Source organism: Taudactylus pleione, unplaced genomic scaffold (genome assembly GCF_031769625.1).
Source record: "Taudactylus pleione unplaced genomic scaffold, aTauple2 ptg000136l, whole genome shotgun sequence".
Classification (NCBI taxonomy): Eukaryota; Metazoa; Chordata; class Amphibia; order Anura; family Myobatrachidae; genus Taudactylus; species Taudactylus pleione.
Window position 1 is genome coordinate 366,237 of NW_028284538.1, and position 24,929 is coordinate 391,165.

General features: G+C 45.1%; 1 protein-coding gene across 1 annotated transcript in view; it reads left to right on the plus strand.

Moving 5' to 3' along the window:
• The first annotated feature begins 5,732 nt into the window (after window positions 1-5,732).
• The window catches only part of CNOT12 (CCR4-NOT transcription complex subunit 12), a 72,416-nt gene continuing 53,219 nt past the window's right edge, over window positions 5,733-24,929 (plus strand). Inside the window, exons 1-4 of the mRNA XM_088473470.1 lie at window positions 5,733-5,798; window positions 11,734-11,805; window positions 17,525-17,963; window positions 18,426-19,449. Of these exons, the coding sequence (XP_088329596.1) occupies window positions 11,754-11,805; window positions 17,525-17,963; window positions 18,426-19,449 (1,515 nt within the window). The 5' untranslated portion in view covers window positions 5,733-5,798; window positions 11,734-11,753. The remainder of the gene's footprint in view (window positions 5,799-11,733; window positions 11,806-17,524; window positions 17,964-18,425; window positions 19,450-24,929) is intronic.

Sequence of the window (24,929 nt, forward strand, 5' to 3'; positions counted from 1 at the left end):
TAATGCACAACTAAAATGTAACTTTTATTAATTTATAACATTAATAAACCAGAACCATATCACTAGGTTCAGGTTGGAGATCAGTGAAATATATAGCTAAAAAGGGGATTTCTAATGATGTGAAAAAAATGTGTGTTGGAGCTCAAACATAAAAAAAAATAATAAATAAAAATAAATTAAAAAACTATCTGGTTTTATGGTGTCTAATGTATTTATGAATTCTGAAATGCACTGTCCATAAATTAGACTGTATAAATAATTCACCACAGTTAGTTCTCCCAATTGGTCATAATTCAGAAAATATCACATATAATATGAGTGGTATATATTGGATCATGCACTACCAATATTAGGTTATTATATGTTCTGTGGGATTAATATTTCAGTATCATAGTACCATATGTATTTCAACCTCTGTCAGTATACCAAGTATCCCATACAATCTCATAGGTCACGTATTGAATATTGATAAGCAAATCATGCTGCATGCACTAATTATCGACTGACAGATGATATAAAAAATTATTGATTATTTTCAAGAAGGATTTTATGTTGATACACATATGAGATCAAACAACAGAGGGACTCACTTGTTTACTCTGTATATGCTATATCCCTAATAATTCGGGTTTTTAGTAATGCATGAGTACTCAATATAAACTCTTCATCTAAACACAGCAAGTCTCAAGATTACTGGATTGATATTCTGACAGTGTCAGTCAGTACTAGTACTGGATACATAATGGTAACAGTATGATTCACAGTGCAGACTATGGGCTTCATTCAGAGCCGCTCGTAAGCGGCCGCTCGTTCGTTCTGAGCGATGGTCGCACATCTGTGCATGCATATGGGTTGTAATACGCATGCGCAAACCAGTCAGTGCGGCCGAAAATCGTGTGCTAGCAAAATAGCGAATGCCTGCTAATTTGAGTGACAGAATGAGGCGTTTGTGGGTGGTAACAGGGGAAGGTGCTTGAAAACGGGGAGTGGAAATCAGAACGCAGGCGTGCCTAAAGGTCAAAACGGGCGTTTTAAGGGTGAGCATAATTAACAAAGCAGCGTCATCAACCACGTCACTTGGGTGTCTTTTAGCCTGAACTGCTCGCATGATTGCGGTAGGAAAAACCAACCACAAGAATAGCGAGCAGTTTATACGCTGTTCGATGTACTCGATTAATCTAATAAATAGCGGACATGACGTATGATGCGAGCGGCCAGGGGGCGTATTTTTCAAAATAACGACCGCATGTTTTGTTCGCTCGTTCAGACATAGAGGCGTCAACAGACCGCAAAGAGCGAACGGTTAATTTAAATAGCCACCCCCTTTTTCTGAAAGAGCGAGCGCAAATAGCGTCCGGCTCTGAATCAGACCCTATGTTGCAGATTAGTAACAAATAAACATGACACATTGTAGCCAGATAGCTGCCGCCGACGCGCACGTTTCACTGGTATGCTTTTTCAACCAATTTTCCTCTCTTTCTTTAAACACCTCTACCTCACCTGACACCGACTGAATGTGTCAGTGCACCCATCATTATGGACAATGAGTCTAAAGCGTCTATAACTGGGTACACACTGAGTGATGTGCACCCAGCCGATATGTCAGCCTGATGGGACTACATATTGAATCCTGGGTACATACTGAATACTGGGTATCAGAATGAGGTACTAAATGACGGAACGATACCTCGTTCCGTCCTTCATTACCTGCAACTTGCTTGCGATATTGTCCGTTTAGACGTGCAGCATGGCCGAAACGGACAAAGTTGCAAGCTGCCACGGGAGCACGCATATTGGCCGTACACACTGACTGATGCGGCAGACATATCGTTCTGATTCGTCTGGAAATTACATATCGTGCCAACATCATCTCAGTGTGTACCCAGTTTAAGGGGTCTATGAACTAAGCCTTGGAGATTGGTAAAGTGGATGGAGATAAGTACCAACCAATCAGGTCCTAACTGTCACTTTACAGGCTGTGTTTGAAGAATGACAGTTAAGATTGGTTGGTACTTTAACTCCATCCACTTTATCTCTCTTCCTGGCTTAGTACATACACACCTAAGTTCGCAACCAGTTCTGCAGCACACCTGCTACATTCCCATAACACACCCATTAGACAGTGGGCAGGATGTATTAACACAGTGCAGTACTTACCGCCAGTCACCACATTTGTACTGATCGCATATGCACTAACATATGCGATCAGTACAGCAAAGGACAGCTCTTAATGATCTCAGCTGCACCCTGGACTTCCGGATTTATGACCCAGGAGTCTATCTGCGCATGCGCAGAGTGATGCAGCGGCTGCGGGGCATGCTGGGAGGGATCCGATCGGATCACTCATAGCAGCGCAATGCAGTAGAAGCCTATAGGCTTCTATAGGTTAATGCCAGCAACCCACCGCATCGGAGTCTGGCGGCCAGAACAATAGTGCATACAGAAAATATGGTAAAACCCCGGAAACGGGGTTTTTACCGCATTTTCCGTTTAGTGCATCTCGTAGTCACACCAAGGATTGCCCAATACATTTAATATACATTTCTGAGACTATGCATCCCAATCAGTCCTGTGACTTTGGACCTGATTCAGACCCGCTCACAAGTGCATAGCGCTCGCAAGTGGGTCGATGGTGACCCAGTGCACACGCGCACGTGCGCGAGCCCCAGAGTGAGCGCAAAAAGCACTTGCTCCGTGGCTCACTACAAAAGGGGCAGCTATCGACAGCTCACCCCATTTTGTAGGTGTGGCAGGGGGTGGCTTCACAAACGGAGGCGTTCCCATGCGTTCCCGTGCCGTTTGTGGGCGGCCCCACTGACATCACCAGTGATGTCAGTGGGAGAGCTTCCGGCTCTATTAGAGCCAGAAGCTCTCTGGGGCTTGCGGTCACGAGACCTCACCACAAGGGTCTCGTCGCAAGCCCGATGGTCGCAATAGTCTTTGGTCTTGACCATCACGACCATTATCCTGGCCGCTCGCAATAGCTGTGGGTAGTCACCCACAGCTATGCGAGCGGCCAGGTGGCCGCTCCCAAAAAAGAAAAATGCCCTGATTCAGAGCGAGCGCTCTTTCAAAGCGTCCGGCTCTGAATCAGGGCCTCTGTACGCTCACACCTTAGGACACATGTGCTGTGTGATTTTTTAGCATCTTATACGCATGCACAATTGAAAAACATTGACCATTTGTGAGAATATTGAGATTGTGTCCTATTCAGAATCATGTCCCTTTCTGTTAGTAATCTAATGAAGGACACAGACAGCCACATTTTGCAAAAAAAATACTGATAACTGGGAACAATAGCTTTTATTTAACTAATCCTATTACACACATTGCTGCATATAATGTCCAAAAGATACTGGAGAGGAGTTGGTGGTGGGAGGTGGGGGCAAGAGGGGATCTGGAGCCACAAATTATGTCACCACAACCTCGCCATCCACTGTAGAAACCTTCAATTGGTTGCATTCAGCAGTGAGAGGGAGGGGAGTCACTATGATGCGATTCAGCGCAAATTGTGTCTTGAAGTCCATGAATTTTGGAGGCTGGCCCATGGGCGTATTAATGTCGGGTGGGTGGTCTTGTGCAGCAGACCCCGTCATCTGAGTAGCGGCCCCTGCCAACCAGGAATCCAACCTCGCTCCAGCAGGCGAGTCCATCCTCCTCCCCCTGGCACCATTTTCCGAGGGACATTTGCTAAGATGGCGCATGTACACTAGAGACCAATGGCTCTGGCACGGTGCCAGAGTCTTTGCTGTCACTGCGCAGCGTCATCTTCCTGAAGATGTCACTGGGAAGATGGCGCCGCGGAGGACCAGGGGCGTATTTATAATGGGTGCAGGGAGTGCGGCGCACACGTGTCCCATACTTTTTTTTTTCAAACTTACCTCTCCGATGTCCCACGGAGTAGCGCTGCTGAAAACGCCTGGAAAATGGCTGCCACGGCCATTTTCTCTGCGTTTTGCACATGCGCAGTAGGAAATCACCAGGAAAATAGCTGCCATGACATTTTCTCGGTGAACTGAGCATGCGCAGTAGACTCCGGGCACACTCTAGTACCCAGAGTCTACTGCTGCTGTCAGTTCGCTGACAGCAGCCAGGGAGAGAGGAGGGGGCCTTGGACGGGGAGTGAACACGGGCCCCTTCCTGTCTTAAGATGACCTTGAGGAGGACCTGCTTACCGATGCGAAGTAAATATACTTTGGGAGCAGGGTGTGTGGTGCTGCCCATTTTACCGATGCCGGGAGACCGGCGCCCGGCATCCCAATCGATGGGATGCCGGGCGCCGCTGCGGACAGCCGCGCGGGTGGGGGGAGGGTTAGGTTTAGCGCTCCCGGGGGGAGGTTAGGGTTAGGCTAGGGGGAGGGAGGGTTAGGCACCCCGGGGGGGACTTAGGGTTAAGCACCCCCCCCACTTAGGTTTAGGCGGCGGGGAAGGGGGGGTTAGGTCTAGGCACTGGGGAGGAAGGTTAGGCACCCTAAAGGAGGGTTAGGGGGGTTGGTTAGGTTAGTTAATACCTTGGGACGATCAGGATTTTCAGCCATGTCAGCTGTAATTCATACCGATTCCGTATAAAAGAGCTGCTAACAGCATTCACACTTATTAATATGTTCCAACTTCCTATACAGAATTTACAGTGTATGACATTGTATTTACATTTGCTATCCAGCTGACTGGAAGCTATGGCACTGAGGGGCCCATTTATCAAAGTGCATTTGAGGTAAATTCCCCGAAAACACCTGTTTTCGGGGGTTTACCTCAAATACTAAGTATCCCCCGAATGTATGAAGGAGGGGACCGCAGCGGGTATCTCCGATACCTGCTGCAATCCCTCCATTGCCGCCGGCAGCCGCCTCCCCCATAGGTTTCTATGGGGGATGCGATGCTGCTAAATGGATCAATATCGGGAATGCGAAGCATTCCCGATATTGGCCCCAGCAGCTAACGCTATCTGAAGATAGCGTTAGCCGCTGTGTCCTATGGGCACTCACTGCATTTCAGCCGGAGGAGGGATCTTCCAGATCCCTCCGCCGGCAATGGGCGCCGCTCATGTGCAGTCCTCGGGACTGCGCATGCGCAGCAGACCGGGATGCGCTCTGGCCACATGGGCCGGGCTCTTTTCGGAGCCCGTCTCCCTGCATGTGCCGGGTCATACATTCGACCGGTATGATCGCATTTTGCAATGCGATCATGGACGGTACTGCATGCCCTGATCGCATTGCAAAATGTGATCCTTAATAAATGGGCCCCTCAGTGAACAGGCGCATACGGTATATATTGTATATTTTAATTACTGTTAGCTCTTTTATATGAATCATATATAAATAGCATTTGATACTTTAGTTTTAAGGGTCATTTAATAAATCCAGTAGAGTATATAGTCAGGCAAACTGGATAAATAACATATTTTTCAAGGCACATTATTTTCCAAAAGAAACGAGAACCACAGCTCTCCTAGTTAGGAGACACAGGCAGTCTTAATACTCATCCTTCAGTTCTGCTTCCTGCTTTGGGAAAAAAATTGTCAAATTGTACTGCAACACTTTTTTTTGGTTCTGTCTGGGGCACTGCCTTTTTTGTCTATATCTCTGCTTTCCGCATTGCAAGGATCAACAATTATTATGCAACAGGCAGTCTGAATATTCATGACTTGGATATGAATATGCAGCAACAGGGGGGCGGGGTTATCTCTGCGTAACTGGAGAGGAATGTCACTCCTGAGTCCTGACTTTCTCTCTCTTGTGCTGTTTTACTTGTGAAAACATTTGCAGGCTAACAAGTCAGAAGGACAGACACAGATGCAGGTACCACTCTGTTCTCAACAACTTATGCCAGACTGTATGTGGTTGCTAATATATAGTATACATATGTATAGAAGTCCTTTCAATCTTGCATGAGACTTTCACGTGTTTTATGAGTGTGTGTTGGTTAGTGCTTTGCACACAGTATGTTTTATTGCTTGCAGCTTGTGTCAGTAAATGTGATTTTTATTATGTTCCTTTGTTCCAGTGATTTCACCCTGCTGATTCCCTCTAAATGTTAGGTTCCAATAGGGCATTCCAACGCTTGGCATTGGAAGATATACTGTATATATCTTTGTATTATTATACTGCATATAAAGTACTAAATGTCATATATGCTTATGTCCCCACAATGTTGTATTAAGGGAATGGGATTGAAATGCTGGCAGCCTAATCCTAACTCCCCCCCCCCAGGGGTGCCTATCCCTAACCCCCCCTAGGGTGCCTAACCCTAACCCCCACCCCTCACAAAACCTAATGCTAGCCCCGCTAACTGCCCTAAACCTAACCCTCCCCCTCGCGACTAACGGGACGGGCGCCCCGGATTTACCTCATTCGGACACGCGTCGTTCTGGATTCCGGCATCGGGATAATGATAGGCGTCGGTATTTCGGTGCCTATCATAAATCCCTAGCTGGCATTCTGCTGTCGGGATTGTGACCGGCGGCCTACATCCCGTATATAGAACAGGGTGGCCGGGGCTGTTGCCTAAGGGCCCCCATACATAGCTACATCACCAGTGTGTTGGCATTGTGGCATAATGTGAACTTGGGGCACTACCGTGTGTTTACACATTATACCTTGCAATATCACCAGTATATCATTTTACTATATCATTGGTAGGGGCCGCCACACACCTTAATCCAGCCCTTCATCCTCACTACTTTTTAGCTTTCACACCATTGGTGTACAATAATGAGTGTGTGGTGTGCGGTGCACATGGGTCCATGGGGTCCCGCCTTCACCCATATAAATATGATAACCTCTCCGGATTGCTGCATCAATGCTGCAGCAGCAGAAATCACCGGCCGCTATTTTCCCAGAGATTTGCATAAGCGCAGCAGACTGAGCCTACTGCGCCGCAGAGAGGAGGGGCCCACGCAGAGGGCCTGATTCAGAGCCGCTCGCAAAAAGTGAGCGTTTGCTCTGAATCAGGGCAACCGCTTTGTTTTAAATATCCCGGCCTCCTGGCCACTCACTAAGCTGTGGGTGACCACCCACAGCTTTAGCGAGCGGCCAGGTGATGGTCGCGATGGCCGCGACCATCGGGCTTGTGACAAGACCCTTGTGTTAGGGTCTCGTCTGCCGCAAGCCCCAGTGAGCTTCCGACTCTAATAGAGCAGGAAGCTCACTACTGACATCACTCGTGATGTCAGTTCGGCCGCCCACAAACGGCAGGCGTTCCTTCAGGAATGCCTCCGTTTGACCAGCCACCCCCCCTCCCCGCCTACAAAACGGTGTGAGCTGTTGATCAACATCGACAGCTGCCCCTTTTGTAGTGGCCGCACGTGCGCAATGCCCCACCATCGACCCGCTTGCGAGCGGCTCTGAATCAGGCCCAGTGTCTGCACACGGTGTGAAATGCTTCTTGTTAGAAAACAATTTCTATATGTTTGTTTTTTTATTGTATTTATGTCTTTAGGTGCTTGTTCTGCTAAGTTGCAGAGAATGGATAATGTTGGGTTTGTGTGGGTGCAAATCCGGGCGTGACTCTGTTCTTGTCACAGTTTCTGTTTGGCATCTAATAGTTATTGCTCAATTCTTGGCTTCTCCTCTTATTTCCCTTGAGGATTGCATTGTACTTTGGAGCATTGTATGGAGCACAGATCATGACACAGATAGACAACGCTCCTCCTGTACACACACAGAGATGGTGCCGTGCCAGGCTCGCTGCAACAAAGTCACATCTAAAACATTTACACAGCTAAAATCACAGCTCGTGAATCACAAGTCCCTTGTACAGCCGCACATTCCAGGACAATGAATGCAACTGCACGGGGTGTAGGTGATAATGCCTTCACTACCAGCTATGAGAATACATAGTCTTATCTTTTACTGCTGTATTAAAAGGAATACTTGCATTCAAGATGGATCGTAAAGTATAAGTGCTATATGTTAATGTCATTTCGCCATTAGCTTAGTAGAAATTCTTCTGTGTTAATTGCAGACTGATGGCTGCTGGGAAACAGATTTTTTCCAGATGTTATTATTTGCTTGTGATGTCATGTAATGATTTAGTAAGTTATGTTCTTGCTGAAGCCCGTTTAAAGGAACATCATACTGAAAGTTTCTGAAACACAAGTTATTCTAAAACTTTACTATAGTTGTTATGATGCCGCCACCGAAGACATTGGGGCCAGGGCGGTTCCCGAGGTGGGGCTAAAGCGCAGTCCAAAATTCAGATAGGGGAGCCACACCAGCTGCAGATACTGTCACATTGCGGTTTGGGAAATAAATGTGGATCTTCGTCTGTATTCAGCGCTGATCATGTCTATGTGGCATCATCGCTCCTATCCAACCTGTGATAATACCCAATATCACTATCAGCACGCATTTGCACCAGCCCTATACCTGATGTTAGAGATCCATCTTAAATCGAATGGGGCTTTTGTAGGATCAACTCTTAATAGCCCGCAAACCCACAGAGCATTTATCCTACGTGCAAGCGCCTAGATGTTGCCCTGTTGCAATCACTCAGCCACAAGTGCCATGCCGCTATGAGTCGCTCATAGTTGCTGACATTTGTGTATGCTCGGGTACAGAGCATACGCAGTGCCAATAATTGCAGGATCCGTCTTCAGCACAGACTTGTATGTGGCTCCCAATCAGCCCTTTAATGAATAACACAGGGAAAGATTTACCATGCAGTGATTTTGTACACGGCGTGCAAACCTCCGCACATCATATATGGTTTTCAGAACCAAACTGATGAATGTACTGTCCTGTGATGTGTAGGCTGAGGTTTATTAGCAAATTTAAAATGTGTTGACAAATTTACAGTCGGCAGGAGGGTGCGTCTTACTTAGCACAACTCTAAATTGCAGTGTTACATTAAAGCCGTCTGGTGTTTATCTGCTGCATGCAAAAGCAGCTAGTATTTTCCCTGCATGTGATGGATGGTTGCTGGTGCTGATTTATCCCCATTAGCTGGATTTGCTCCAACCCTTAATCAAACCTTTCATTGTGAAATGTATGTTTCCTTTTCTTACCGGATCACCTTGCAGCTAATTCCAGTAAACCTCTCACTCCAACTTAAACAAGAGTAAATAGCCTAAGATTTAGAATGGGACGATTACATAACAGGTTTAGTTGGGCTGGTATTGATACAAGGGCCTGGGTGGAGGAGACAGCAAATCCAGCCTTGCAATATGTACTGGATATTTTAGCATGGGGATAATATGTTTAATTATTTGTATATGTTTGCGAAACTTTCTTTATGCAATAGAATCCAACCCATATCTTGATGCAACCGGATAATCAAGTTATGGTTTTCTCTGAGGAAGCAAATGAAGATGTACTGACTTGCAGCACCTTAGGGATACCATGGCAGTGCATTTGTTTCACATATAGTCTGTATGAGGCAGAGAGAACATGTATTGTCAGTCAAAGTAATTTGCACTTTTGGGTGTAAATTATTGTTTCACAGTGTTCTGTATTCAGTCATACTTGTCTACTCTTCCAGAATGTCTGGGAGACTTACATTTCGGGGAGTAGACAACCCTCCCGCAACCCATCCACTTCTGCATTGGTTTGGGCCAGAGGTGACGACACGATTTGCATTATTGTAGCCCTGACCCCACTGCAAACTATTGTTAATCATTCCATTTTGCACTGTGGACAGTGCCGTTATGACGTGAATCTTGGGACCTTCCTCCCCATAATTGTCTCTGGGACCTCTTCTATAGGACCTCCCACAGAAGAGCTGCCAACTATGATTTCAATGGAGTAAGATATTATGGGCTATTTTATTAAAGGGCGAAAACGGGTATTTTCTCACTTTGGCATATACAGCAAAGGGTAACTGGCGGCATAATCTCAGGCTGGTGTTAGCAGGTTAAAATAATTGAAAACTGTTTCAATGGTTTTCTAAAACTGATAATTGTTCTCAGTTTTTCAAGTTATTTAAAAAATAAAAATGTATCTAATTTTTTTTATTTTATTTTTGTATTCATGAACCTGAAAGCCCAATCCTGGTCTATCAGTGTTACTGTGGGGCACTAGCGGGCTCGTTGGCCACGCAAGTGCATATCTGCAGAGACTGGCCTGGCAAAGTGGTACGTTAACCCTTACCGCTCCAGTATTGCCTTGGCAGCTGAGTATTGTTTTAATACATTGCAGCAATAAGCGATCTTTCACTTTATCACTGCAGATTGATAAACAGGCCCTTAAGGGTACACCCCCCAGTGGCATTTGAATTTTGCCTTTTACGTTAATTCTTCATGCATGTAACAAATAAAAATCATTGCAATTTGTGTTTTTTTCTGGTGTTGTGTTCTCATTTTTGTGAACACTACTTGTCTACTTATAAAGGACCTGGGCCCTCATTCAGAGCCGTACGCTCTGAGCAGAGCGCACGCTCTGAATGAGGGCCGGGCTCCATTTTCATGGAGCGTCCTCCTGGACGCTCGTATAGCTGTGGGTCACCACCCACAGGCTATACGAGCGTGCTTTGTGATGGCCGCGATGGTCGAGACCATCGCGACCATCGAAATTGCGAGCCGGAGCCTGCGGTTGAGGTTTTCAACCGCAAGCTCCGGAGTGATTTTGGCTCTATCAGAGCCAAAATCACTCCCACTGACATCACTAGTGATGTCAGTGGGCCGGCTTCTGACGGGAGGCGTTCCCATGGGAACGCCCCCGTCAGGGAGGCACGCCCCCGGCACGCCCACCAAAGGGGGCGTGCTGTCAATCAACATCGACAGCACGCCCCCTTTGATCGGACACAACGAGCGAAGGACTTTCCTTCGCTCGTCGCGTCTGGCGCATGCGCACGACGGAGCTCCCTCCGTCGTGCGCATGCTCAGTGCATAACATCGACCCACTTGCGAGCGGACAGCCGCTCGCGAGTGGGTCTGAATCAGGCCCCTGATTCCCTACGGATAGCAACTGCGATCATGGCAGTGATTATGCTCGCAGTCTGAAGATATGCTAATCCATTGTGTTCGGTATGCCGTCGCAGGCTACATAGGGACGCCCTCCTTACCTTACACACATCCGTAATATTTAGCAAGACTGCGAAACCATCGGTAACATCGAGTACAATCGGAGCCTCACGCACACTTGCACAAGGTCAGACCTTACTGAGAAATTGCTAACCTTACGGTACGCAGTGAGAGCTCAGGCTGCGTATGGCATCGCAGTGAATAATTTATGCACGTCCCTGTAACGGCGCTGAAACGCACTAACACGCCTGTGTTCCGCCGACCACCACCCGTCGCCACCCACAAACGTCTGTTCCTGTCAATCACTCTGCGTAGTCTCTGCGATCACACATACTGCGATGCATATGCATGTGGAGAACACAACTATAGGCCGATTGTGCGTAATCACAGTTGCGATTCCTCATGAATCAGGCCCAAAGTGTTTCAATGCATTGGAAACCATTATTTCGAAAACGCTGGTAAAATAAAAACACACATCAAACGCAAAGTTTGTTTGCAAGTACAGTTTATTTTAACTTTGGTTAAAAAAAAAAATCACAAAACACTAGTCCCAGTTTCGTATTCATTTGTTAATTTTATTAATTGTTATTTTGTTAACTCATAGAACCTTGGCTCTTTTGTTAAGAATTGGTACATATACACTCCGATGTAACATGTTCATAAGAAGAATGTGTAGAATTTACTGTAGCATTTTGTTATACTTCAGTTGTTATTTTACTTGGTGGAATGTGGTTGTTAGCGTTCACTAAAGCCATGTTCTTTTCTCTTGATGACAGGGACACTTCCCAGCTCTACCATGTCAGCTTCCAGCACACATCAGGCCCTGGACAAGACGGAACCGTTCAGGGGTATGGCGGCCACATGAGAAATTGCAGAATGTGCATGTTAAAAAACAAGAACAGAAAAAGGACGTGTTAGAATGAAAACACCCAATAGTTACTGCAAACATATGTGAAACAAGGCTCGGGCAGCTGCTTTTTGGGTTACGCAAGTCATTTATATTGATCCAAATATGAAATCATCAGCAGCTTTTACATTTCCTCTGTATATTAAAAGAGTACAGAAATGTACCATTATAGTGCATTATAAAATTGGACAGATCTTTTGCTATTAATATAAGGGAGACACTAAAATCAGTTAAGAGGAAGTTATACCAATGTTATAAGTTGAGTTTACTTTCATTTATTTTTGTTTTATAAAAGAATTCTCTCTCTATAAGTAGTAAATGCGCACATCAGGGCAATGACATCAGAGGCAGAGAATGCCAGACAGCAGAAGCTAAACACGTAGGTAGACAGTGCTCTGCTCTGAAAACCTTCTCACGTTTATTTTGATATGGTGTAAAGCAGTGGTTCTCAAACTCGGTCCTCAGGACCCCACACAGGTCACGTTTTCCAGGTCGCCCAGCAAGTGCACAGGTGTATTCATTACTCACTGACACATTTTAAAAGACCCACATGTGGAGCTAATTATTTCACATGTGATTCTGTGAGGAGACCTGGAAAACATGCACTGTTTGGGGTCCTGAGGACCAAGTTTGAGAACCTGTGGTGTAAAGAGTAGAGAGAAAAACATAATCTATGCAGGCATAAAAAAGAAATGCAACTTATTTTACATGACCTGACCACTGGAGGTAATCATAACAGAAATGTGCAGAACACTACATCCTGCAGAATGGGCATCAAGCTTGGATGAATCCAGTTTTGCCATACCTGTGTATGGCCAGCCTTAGATCTGCAGGACAATCGTAGTTACTGCAGTTGTCTAGCTTGTGCACAAATATTCAACATTTTAGAGATTTAGGCCCCCATTTATTAATGATCACTATTGCAATGAGATCTGGACATGACATTACCATGAGCCATGATCACATAGCAATATGCCATCATAGCGGGCGGATGTATCATCCGGGACATGCAGGTGTGCCCGGAGAGCTGCTGGCCAGTGCCAGGGCTGCTGTGCATGCCCAGTCATGCTGATTCCACATACACGGCTGCCATTGCCTGAGAGGGTTCTGGAGGAACCCTACGCCAGCTAATTATTATCTTCAGATGGTATTGGCTGCGGGGTCAGTAATCGGAATGCATCGCATTCCTGATGTTACTAAATTTGGCAGCATCGCATCCCCCATATAAACCTATGGGGGATGCGGCTGCCTGCAGGAATGGAGGGATCACAGCAGGGAGTGGTGCGGTCCCACCTTAACACATCCGGGGGATATCAAATATTTGTGGTTAATCCCCGAAAATGGGCGTTTTCGGCATTATTCCGCAAATATTCAATGATAAATGGGCCCTATTAGAGCCAGATGCCGAGTAGGAAGTAAATTGAGCGTAAAATGGCATGCACAGGAAAATGCGTATATATGTCCATATGCTGAATTCTATACATCTTATGATGTGACCAGCACTTATTGTAAGCTTGGAAATCATTAGTGCCCACTTGCACCTGCCCTACTGTATACTTAGTATACTATACTAGGTGCTAAAGATATTCCTCTAAACAGGTGGATGCACATGTGTAGGTACAGCAGAAGATACAGCAGTAGGTATGGGAGAAGATACAGTAGTAGGTATGGGAGAAGATACAGCAGTAGGTATGGGAGAAGATGCAGCAGTAAATACGGGAGAAGATACAACAGTAGGTACAGGAAAAGGTACATTAGTAAGTGTTGGAGAAGGTACAGCAGTAGTTACAGGAGAAGATACAGCATTAGGTATAGGAGAAGATACAGCAGTAGGTACAGGAGAAGATACAGCAGTAGCTACAGGAGAAGATACAGCCGTAGATACTGGAGAAGATGCAGCAGTAGCTACAGGAGAAGATACAGCCGTATATACTGGAGAAGATGGAGAAGATGCAGCAGTAGCTACAGGAGAAGATACAGCTGTAGATACTGGAGAAGATGCAGCCGTAGATACTGGAGAAGATGCAGCAGTAGCTACAGGAGAAGATACAGCCGTAGATACTGGAGAAGATGCAGCAGTAGCTACAGGAGAAGATACAGCCGTAGATACTGGAGAAGATACAGCAGTAGCTACAGGAGAAGATACAGCCGTAGATACTGGAGAAGATACAGCGGTAGGTACGGGAGAAGATACAGCAGTAGGTACAGGAGAATATACAGCAGTAGGCATGGGAGAAGATACAGCAGTAGGTACAGGAGTAAACAGGGGTAACTACAGTAGTTGATGACCAAATAGGTACAAGAGTAGGGTATTGGAGTAGGAACAGGAGTAGGTACAGGATTAGGTACAGAAGTAGATATGGGAGATAAAGGAGAATGTAGGTTGTTAATACACCTTTAGTTGCTGTGCAGTGTCAACCTTGCATAGTGCTTCTGTGTTGTAAAGTTTTCTATAACTGATAAACAAACCAAATAAATGCATACAGGACAGCTCTAATAGAATTTTGAGGGCCACATTGCAAAATTTTAAAGGGGTCCCTAAATTTTCTAGCACCCCTCCCGTCACTTTCTTTACTCAGCTGACCAGCCACTGTCTCTTCTTCCTCCACAACCTCTGCACTTCACTTCCTGCGATCACGCACGCAGTAGTGAGCTCAAAAAGCTCCCTGCTGGATGCAGACACTGTGGAGGGGAGCAAGACCTGAAGTACAGTAGCTTGAGTGGCAGTTACATGCGACCCATCTGCTGCAGTTTCAACCCATGGATAATGGACTTGGTTCCAGTTTATATCAGATACATTTGTCTATCATTTGTGACAATAGGAGCCCTTTTTGCAGTTGAAGAAAATCTTCTGTTGCTGAATAATTTACCAATAGAATATCAAGTGTTGCTCAGCTTCCCACTGATACTGGCTGTCAGAAGAAAGTAGACTCTTAGCACTTCACCTGCCAATCCTGGTCCCCTTTGTACAGACATGAGACGGCTTTCCTACGTTAGCCAAGACGAGCGTACTATACAGATCGGGAGTCTGCGCAGGCGCATGACCTGTCTGCAGGTCTGCAATCCCGCACAGAGACTGTCAGTGATTGACAGTCTGCTGCCGTTTGTGGGCGGGGAGGGGGCGGCAATGCCATTCGTTCCCCAAAACGCACTACTGCTGTTAAATAGGAAGCTACTGTATCACCGGCCATACGCTCATTGCCATCGTCAGCCAGATGGCTTCTTAAATAGAGAAAAACCTTATCTCCATAAAGAAAACACCACTTTCAATGGATTTTTTTTTTCTATATAATAAATACATCCCAAAGTCTCAGAATGTTTATTTTCATAGTATTCAGCAAATGTTGATTTTGTAAATCTGATAGAAGCTTTTAATGTAATTTATGTACTGTATCACTTATCGTTTGAGGTTTAATTTAGATAGACGAGACACAATGATTATTATTAGTGTGCAAGCTGCATCCCACAGAAAGACTGACCTTCCTGGCTGTTCCCTTAACCTCCGGAGGGTCTTGTCTCAGATTCCAGGAGAAAACTGGATGCATATCTTTCCCATGACCCAACAGACACCCCTGGTGGACATTTCCACTTCTCAAGATAACATATAAATCGATCCAGTGTAAAAATGACACTGCCATATACAGTACATGAGTGACTGTGCCCAGTTAATGCAGTCAGCCAGTGTCTGTCAGGTCTGTTTGTCATTGAAGAAAAGTAATCTGCAACGTGCACGGTTCCCATATGTCCCTGAAACAGTTACTTACTCACAAATAAGGTCATGTAAGGACACTTTGTTGTTTTGTTAGTTTGTGTTTTCTTTGATGGCTCAGAAGGGTGGAATTCGGAGAGCACGAAAAGAGATTTGAAAATGTCTTCAGTTCGCAGCAATTATAATCATACAAGCGAAAGACATCTTCTTACCCAGATTACGTTCTTTTTCCTGAATTTTGTATCTTAATGCTGTAATAGTGTACTAAGTTGCATCATAGGGCCGTATTCAATTAGTTGCGAAAGTGCCGTTTGGAGAAAAGTTTTCTCCGATTTGCACTTTTCGCTTGTTTTCAAAGTATCTCCGTATTCAATTCCCGGGAGTTTTTGTCTAAGCGATATAAAACCAAGAGAAAAGTTTACTCCATGTATAGGCGGGTGAATTGGAAGTGCTAAATCTATATTTTGGGATGCAAAGGTGGAGATTTGGTCTAGAACCCTTTGGACAGCCCCCCTAATGACTAATCTGTAAAAAAAAAAAAAAAAGTTGAGAAGACCCCAAAAATGACATGTAATTTTTGGGGTAAAAAGTGTTGGAAAATGGGTATAAAGTGGGGGGCCTGGTACTTTGGGGGGCTATATGGATGGGACAGGTGTTTTTAGGATTGCACGAGGCTGCAGCAGGAGTATTTTTGAGATTTTTTAACTCTTCACTTTAGAGACAGTATGCTAGTACCCATTTTCATGTACCTCACATTTAATCTACTTACTTTTTCCGAAAGAAATTGCTTTCTATCATTTTTCAGCACTACTGCATATATGCATATAACAGTCAATTCTGGCACTTAAAGAATACAAAACACCTTTATTAGTGCTATTAGAACACTACTATATTGATTTGTAGGGTTAGTGCAGCTTTTTCTGAGGTACAGACTGATTTCCCCCAAATCTTAGGTACTTTTCGCCAGTTTCGCTTTCCGCTGATTTCGACTGTTTAACTTTCCGCATCTTTTGGAATTGAATACGGAGATAAGCGAGAGCGCACAAGGAAAAAGTGTCGCCTAAAAACAGGAGTAGGCGGCAAAAACATTGCGGCTTGACTTTTCGCAGCTAATTGAATACGGGCCATAGTGTGCTAAATACTTAGGATTAGTAGTTTTTTGTTGTTGTAAAGATATTGTTGTAAAGTAGCAGATTAAGGGCTCAATCCAGTTTTCTGCGATAATCTCACGGGCGCGAGTCATGGCAACAACAGCCGCACTTGACCTCGCACAGAAGTTTTTGCGGCCCCATAGGACTACGGGCAAAATTGTGCGAATTCAGGCTCGGAGGGGGCCGCGAGGGGTCTAAGATGAGGTGCCGTTGTCGTCACTTTAATGCGGTGGCAACGGCAACTCGCACCCTTCGCAGCTAATTGGATTGACCCCTAAGACGCATATTTTAAGAAAAAGTTGCTTGGCATAGCTAAGTCACAAAGTCTGTGGTGCCAAATGTGGCTATTCATGCCTTTGTTTATTGTTCAGCTCCTATTCTCTAGCTTCCTGCTGCTCCTTCAGATACATGTAGCCTTCAAAGCTTATACACATAGATCATTTTTTGTGTACGAGGTACATATCACCCCTTCCATTCACAAATAGTATATAACAGAATGAGGCTGGCTTTCATCATTGATCTGTGTAGCAGGCAAAGATAAACAAGTACACTCAATCCTTTTCTGTATGTCTTTAGCATGTGCTCTGGGATTTTCTCATAGTGAACTCATAATATGAATGAATGCAGTAGTTGGAATCTAGATTCCGCTAGTATATGCTTAAATTCATGTAAACAAAATGCACTATAATATCAATGACCTTTGACCTTTTTCAAATATTGTTTTAACATTTTTGTGTGTTTAGTTGCTGCAACATTCAATGGCCACTACATTGCTCTATTTTGTGTCTCTTTTCATCCAGGTGTTCAACATGCAAAACCTCCCATAAAACCCAAACCGATTGTGCCTCCACGTCCCAAGGATATTTTGTGTCCAAGTCCAAACTCTGAAATTAAAAATCCTTTATTGTCCCCGACGTATGCTCCCTGCTCTCCAACGTCTGATATCCCTTCGGCACTTAAGATCTCTCAGCTCACAGGACCTCAACCCTATGGAACCAGACGGACCTCCTTGAGGAGATGGTCATCCTCTGTGGGAGAGGATGCGAATCAGGAGAGTAGTCTATCGCCAGTGGAAAATACAGCTTCAGATTTAGCAATCAAAGTTGTAACCCAGCCACTATCATCTTCTTTGAAGCCATTGCAGACTGGGACAGTTTGGAAAGGCAAAAGTCCTTTTATGCTGACAACTCGAGGGTGGGGGGAACAAAGATGGAATCAAAGCAAAGATGCCAACGAGAGGTGAGATAAGTATTTTCTACTCTCTCTTTGAACACTTTAATAGCATTTTCCTTATTTTGAAACTCTTGGCCCTTTGGCTACTGGCTTTTGTCTTATGTCTGCATCCATAGCTTTAATAAAAAAAATAACTTAAGGGCCCAATACAATAGATCCTTTTGACTAGTAGGATGGTAGGGTCACACAGGATCAGGTAACCTTCCATCCCCTAGTTTGAACTCAGCAGTGTGGGCCATCTCTCTTTGGAGTGACGTGACATGTGCACCCATTATTGACTTATGATGCCTGACTAAACATCGTGTGGGCTGTAGGTAGTCAAGAGATGTGATAGCAAGGGTTACCACCTCCATTCTAGACTACAGCAATTGCCTACTTATCTGTACTTTCCTCTTGTTTTATCTCCCTCTAGTTTTCTATCTGTGCCTCTCTATATTTAACACCTCTGTTTATTTTGGCTTTTCTCAGTGAGTCAGCATCCCAGAAACCCAGCTTCAGTCTAGCAAGTAAACATAGAGATCTGAAAACAAGAGAATCAACTTCTTTGGAAGAAACCCCAGAGTCAGCCAGCAATGGCAGAATTACCTCAGACTTAGGACACGGAAATATTGCTGTAGAGGCACAAAACCTAAAATCAAGTCCCACAGAAACCACAAGTCACTCTGAAGATGTGGTTTCTCCAGGATTAGGTTCTTCTGGGATACATAAAAGTTTGGAGAAACCAGCAGAATATAATGAAATTAAAAAATCCCATGATACTTCCTCCTTGAAAGTAGTTTCCCCACAATCTGATTTTGATGTTGGAGTTTGTAAACAGCCCTCAGAATATGATTATAAGCAAGACATCAGCGGGCAATCCTTTGGGAGTAAGAGTGATGAAGAAGTTACTCAGGTCACTATTGTGAAATCCCAAAATAAACCAAATGTTCTAATTGAATCTGAAGAATTTAAAAACGTACAGATTCCTAATTCCACCAAAAATGGAGTGTCTACAACATCATATACAGGTCCAACGCCAGGACTAAAACCATATCCTGGTGAAACCAGTCCAAATCAAGTGGAGAACGAGAATGCTGGCCATCATCAACAAGTCGCACATATTGCTCTTGACCATCCCCCGCGATTTACAGAAATGACTGGTGAACTTCACCCGAAATACATTGATACAGATTATACAGAACACTCACAAAATCATGGTGCTGCCAGTGTGCAACAGTCGGAGATCAAGTCTGTGGAGCCCACTGCTCAACAGGAAGAGTATTTGACCCCGAAGACCAAAGACCTTCTGAAACCATCTGTGCGGTTTGCAGTGCCTAAAGGGAATGAGCTGGCTAGTGAAAGCTTAAGAGAAACACAGCAAACATTGGACTCTTCACTTAGTGATTCAGTAGAACCAGCGATTCAGGAAATATATAGATACCATGAGCATGGGAAAACAGAAACAAGAACATCGACTAAGGAGGAGCAGGGTGATTTGTCAGCTCATCTGCAGGTAAGAGTCCTGAAAGATTGTAATTGTCCATTATTTATAAAGCAGCAACATAATAACCAGCTTGTAACAACCACTCACCAAACACACAGAGAAGAGTGCACTGTCAGTAGACTTAGTGAAGAGTAGACTAATTTGGAGGGCTATTTATCATTGAGAGCCCCATTGCATATATTAGTAACACTTGACTCATTGGGGTATATTTACTAAAGTACGGGTTTTTAGAAGTAGTGATGTTGCCCATAGCAACCAATCAGATTCTAGCTATTATCTTCTATAAGGTGCTAAAAAAGTGGTAAATATAATCTGATTGGTTGCTATGGGCAACAACTCCACTTCTAAAGACCCACACTTTAGTAAATATGCCCCATTGACTCAATGGTCCAGGCTTTGCAGTTGGGCTCATATAGATAAAGAACAGGAATTGTGGTGTACTCTTTGTAAAATTAAAGTAGATGAAAAACTCATAGTGATACTGATGTAAGTGATACAAATAACTTATGTTGGAAGTAACGGAGATCGGGCAGAATGAAAAACAAGAAAAAAACTATGCAGAGGATGACAGCATTTATTTATTCTGTCATTTAGAATATTAAAGAGTGTGTTTTGGTGTTTCTGTCACTAATAGTTCCTGGTTGTTTTCTTTTAAAATAATCTGTGTGAGCAGATGTTCAGGCTGTACGATCACTCATATCACTACAGAGCTTAAGCTTATAGAGCCAGAATAGGCACAGGATTGGGGGATATTGTGCCAGTAGCATGGTTGTTTAGGCACAGTGTGATGGTATTACAGACCTCCTCCATGTCTCCTCTGCTATCTCGGCTCTATTGCTCCACCATCGGGGAAAGTCCTTCGCCGCCTGTTGACCCCGGAATGGAGATGGTCCCTCCCACTACCGGCCCCGCCTTTAACTGATTGTTGTTCGGGAGGTAGCGGGTCTCTAGACACAAACCGGTCTCTGTTAGCAGCATCATACTGCCAACCGCTTCCGTTCCGCCGAGTCACCTCTAGCAGCACTCTCCTCCAGCAACCCTCCTCCAGTCCACCCAACGGCCGGATGTTGGCCGTTAGTATTGTTAGACGGTTTTCCTGCTGCAGCGTGTGGTGACCTATCACCCTCACCAAACAGGCCCCTAGTGTACACTGTTGCTAATGACATCCACGATATACAGTACACCTCAGATAGGGGCTGTGTCCATCACAGTAGTATGTCCCAACATTAAGGGGTCTATGTACTAAGCAGTGATAAGTGACAGAGTGAAAAGTGATAAGTCTGTGATAAGTGCCAGCCAATCAGCTCCCAACTGGCATCGCACAGGCTGTGTTTGAAAAATTACAGTTGGGAGCTGATTGGCTGGCACTTATCACTTTTCACTCTGTCACTTATCACTGCTTAGTACATAGACCCCTAACAATGAAACAGAGGGCACACATATATGGGGCATCACAACAGGACTGGGGGATATTGTACCAATAGCATTGTTGTTTAGTAAGAGCACAGCTGTATTGGGACCAACTATTTTTTACTGTTTATTCTGCTCTTCACTGAATGTATTAATTAACTTTTATGCGGCGTCTACAAACATATTATGCAGTGCTTCACAGGGATTAGTTCATTATGCACACTGGTCCCTTTTCATGCATCAAAAACAGCAAATGTGCAACACTGTAACAGGGCTAAGATTTACCCTGTGCCGGCCCGACCCCTGAGCTCCCGACATAATGATGTCACGTTCATGATGTCATTACATCACAGAGGGGGCAGGGCCGAAAGCATTGGGGAAGTGCAGCACTGAACTAGCGTCCTCAGGGTGCCCGTCTGGAGCATCTAAAGGGCACCCAGGCAGCATTGCAGTAGTGATCCTGGCTTCAGGGTGCTGTTCCAGGCACTCTGCTAGCCAGAAGCAAGGGCCATGAGTCGGCGACGGTACTGCCCACAGAGTCCTGTGCTCGGGGGGCCGCACCGGTTGCACACCCCTAGTTATTGCCTTTTGGTCTGCGCATGTGTTGCAAGTTTTCCTGGAGTCCATAGAACAGCAGAACCCCTTCAGATTTCATAAGGGTAGGAAAGTATTTTTTAGGGCCCCGGATGCGTAGTGCCACCTGTTTTGGGGATCCCAGAAATATACCATACTGACATCGGCGGCTTTAACCAACAGTCTTAAAATGGCAATAGGAATTAATGCTAAGCCAGGCTTGTTCAGCATGAATTCCTATTTCCGTTTTAAAATCATCCAATGGTGCCGGCTTTGATAAACTGACACTTCGTAAATTTACCCCTTGTAGGAAACTAAAAAAAAAGGTTGAGCACCACTTTTTAATCATTATTAACTAGGAGAAAAACATGATATTGTAAATGAACCAATTTGGTTTCATTTTAAGATAGCAGGAACTGTTTAAAATATTGAAAATATTGAATGTATGTAATTAGTTGTGTCTACTAAAGCTGGGTATACACGTGCAGATAAAATGCCTGTCAGACCGACAGACATTTTATCTGGCAGCCTGCCAACCGCAGATGTCCGCGGCACACACTGAGATTTCTCTCACAGTGTATTCGGCAGACATCTGCGCTCCACCCCCGGGGGAGGAGACATTTCCCTGTTCCTTCCATGGAAAGGAACACAGGAAATGTCTGTCTGTCGGCTGCGGCTGGGCATACACAGCCCGATGCGGCCAACAGTTTACCTGTTAAATATTGCATCAGACTGGCATGCTGGACAATCCGGCATGTCAGACCAAGCAATATTTAACCCTCGGTCGCCCGCACACACGCTACAATTATCGGGGCGATCCGTGGATATCGGGCGGATCCAGGGGCGGTTTGGGCTGCCGGGAAAGCAGGAAAGTTCCCGCTGGGCCTGTCCCTTGAACCCCTCTGGTGGGCTGGTTGACACTGCCTGCAGGGTGCCTCGCTTCCAGGAACGCAAACCGGAGGCTCCCGGCTACATCACTGTGCTGTGCAGTGTCCTCCTCTCCCTCAAGGTAAATCCCTTTTGATCAGCCCTAGCCGCCCGCCGTCAGCCCCCTCAGCCTCAGCCCTAGCCGCCCGCCGTCAGCCCCCTCAGCCTCAGCCCTAGACGCCCGCCATCAGCCCCCTCAGCCTCAGCCCTAGCAGTGTGTTTTATTGTTTGCTGTAGGGAGTCAGTGTGTTTTATTGTTTGCTGTAGGGAGTCAGTGTGTTTTATTGTTTGCCGTAGGGAGTCAGTGGGCCTGATTCAGAGCCGGACGCTATTTGCAGACGCTCGTTCTAAAAAAGGGGCCGGATATTTAAATTGAGCGCTCGCTCTTTGTGGTGTGTGGACGCCTCTATGTCTGAGCAAGCGTCTGAAAAATGCGCTCACTATTTTGTAAAGACGCCCCTTTGCCGTTCGCATCACACGTCATGTCCGGTATTTATTAGATTAATCGGGAACATCTGAACTACTCGCAGTGCTTGTGGTAGGATTTTCTTCCCGCTATCACTGCGAGCAGTTCAGGCTAAAAGACAACCAAGTGACGTGGTCGATGACGCTCCTTTACTAATTATGCACTCCCATTAAACGCCCTTTTGACCGTTAGGCACGCCTGTGTTCGGATCTCTCCTCCCCGTTTTCAAGCCCTGTTATCACCCACAAACGGTACATTCTGTCACTCAAATTAGCAGCCCCTCGCTGTTTTACGAGCGCACGATTTCAAGGGGTTGGCTATAGAGACGCTGTATTGCTCACATTGGAGGCCGTACACAGACGGATGATCTGCATATAGCATAGGGCTGGTGAAAGTTTAAATGGCGTGTCGTCTAAAGATGGCGGTGGCGTCTAAAGATGCACAGAGCATAATTGCAGTGTCTGTAGACACTGACAATGGGCGTCTTAGTCCTTTCTTATTCAAAAGCACATATATACACCAGGGAAGGCATTGTAGCGTAATTAGCATAAAGTCGCAGACCCAACTGCAAAAGACACAAGAAAGTCTGCAACTGCGTCCAACGCAACAAATCAGGCCATATGAGGAGGGGTTCTGCCCCCCTCTACAGACGCCACAGCCTCAAAAGACCCTGCCCCCATTAGGGCTGCTTCCATACATTTCCCGGGCTGGTTTTTCAGCCAAATCCGCCCCTGGGCGGATCGCCCCGATAATTGTAGCTTGTATGGCCAGCTTTAGATATGTGAGAACATATTAATTATACAGATGATATCTATGGTTGTATAAAGTTATATGTAAACTATAAAATCCCTCTGAACTCTGAGCTTTAGTTGCAGCATGAGTTTGAATTCATTCTTTAATAATACACATAAAAGTAAAATCTTAGCAGCCAATATTCCAGCACAAATTATGTTGTGGGAAAGAAATGACAGAAATAATGGGAAACGTATGAAAGAGGGTGTGAGACAAGTATGATACAGTATAAGCTAAAATGAAGTATAAGACTATAATACAATAAGAATTATCTTAATTCGCCCATGCACCCTCTTGTGGTTGACAGAGAAACTAAACACATTGTTCCATTGCAGGCTAATGCCTGCAGACAGAATTAGCATAATAGATTACCATACAATCGGATCAAACGCTACTGGGTGTGACACGCCACTACCCAGCTCACCTCTCAGGTATATTTGTACTCAGGCTGTGCCTAAGATATTTTTTACGTACACACTGTATATGTGCTGCTCTATTCTAGGATTCGGACCAATGGGTATATTTACTAAAGTGTGGAATTTTAGAAGTGGAGATGTTGCCCATAGCAACCAATCAGATTCTAGAAGGTACTAGATAAATGTTAAGTAGAATCTGATTGGCTCCTATGGGCAACATCTCCACTTCTAAAAACCTGCACTTTAGTAAATATACCCCCAAACCTTAGAAATGTATCTAGCTGAATTGCATCCTCAATCAAAATCCTATAGAAAACTTTCTTGCCTGTTGTCACACCTACATGTATGAGACAAGCACACACCTCCCAAGTGACCTGATTTCGGTAGGACAGACACATTTTGAAAAGAAAAGTATCAGGGCTACTGCATACTCTGTACCGGAACCCGGCACACCTGTTATGATGACATACGCAATCACTGGTGGAGTTATGGGGTGCAGGAACGTGGTTGCCGGGCTCCTTCTTTGCAGTAGGCACCATTCAAGGTAGAATAGGGTGGCGGAGTGCTTTCCCGGCTTTGAGACCTAGGTGGTGGCACTGGTCGCACATCCCTCTTTATAGCAGTGCTGTCTTGCCGTCCTATCTTGCAAGAGTTGTGAACGTATGTAACTGCACACAGTGATTCAAGCGCTTGAAGCAGATGTGTGCACCAATACACGGGTGTTTTTATGTAGTGGAGGGGTGTTGGGGCAGCTTAGCACTTTAGAAGCTCAAATAACTGTTATGCTACAAAATGGATATATCAACAGCCATATACAGAATATAGACTCCCAATTAGCCAGTCATATCTTGCACAGATTACTACCCCCAACTGCCATCCAAATGCTGCATGGAAACCCTGCAACT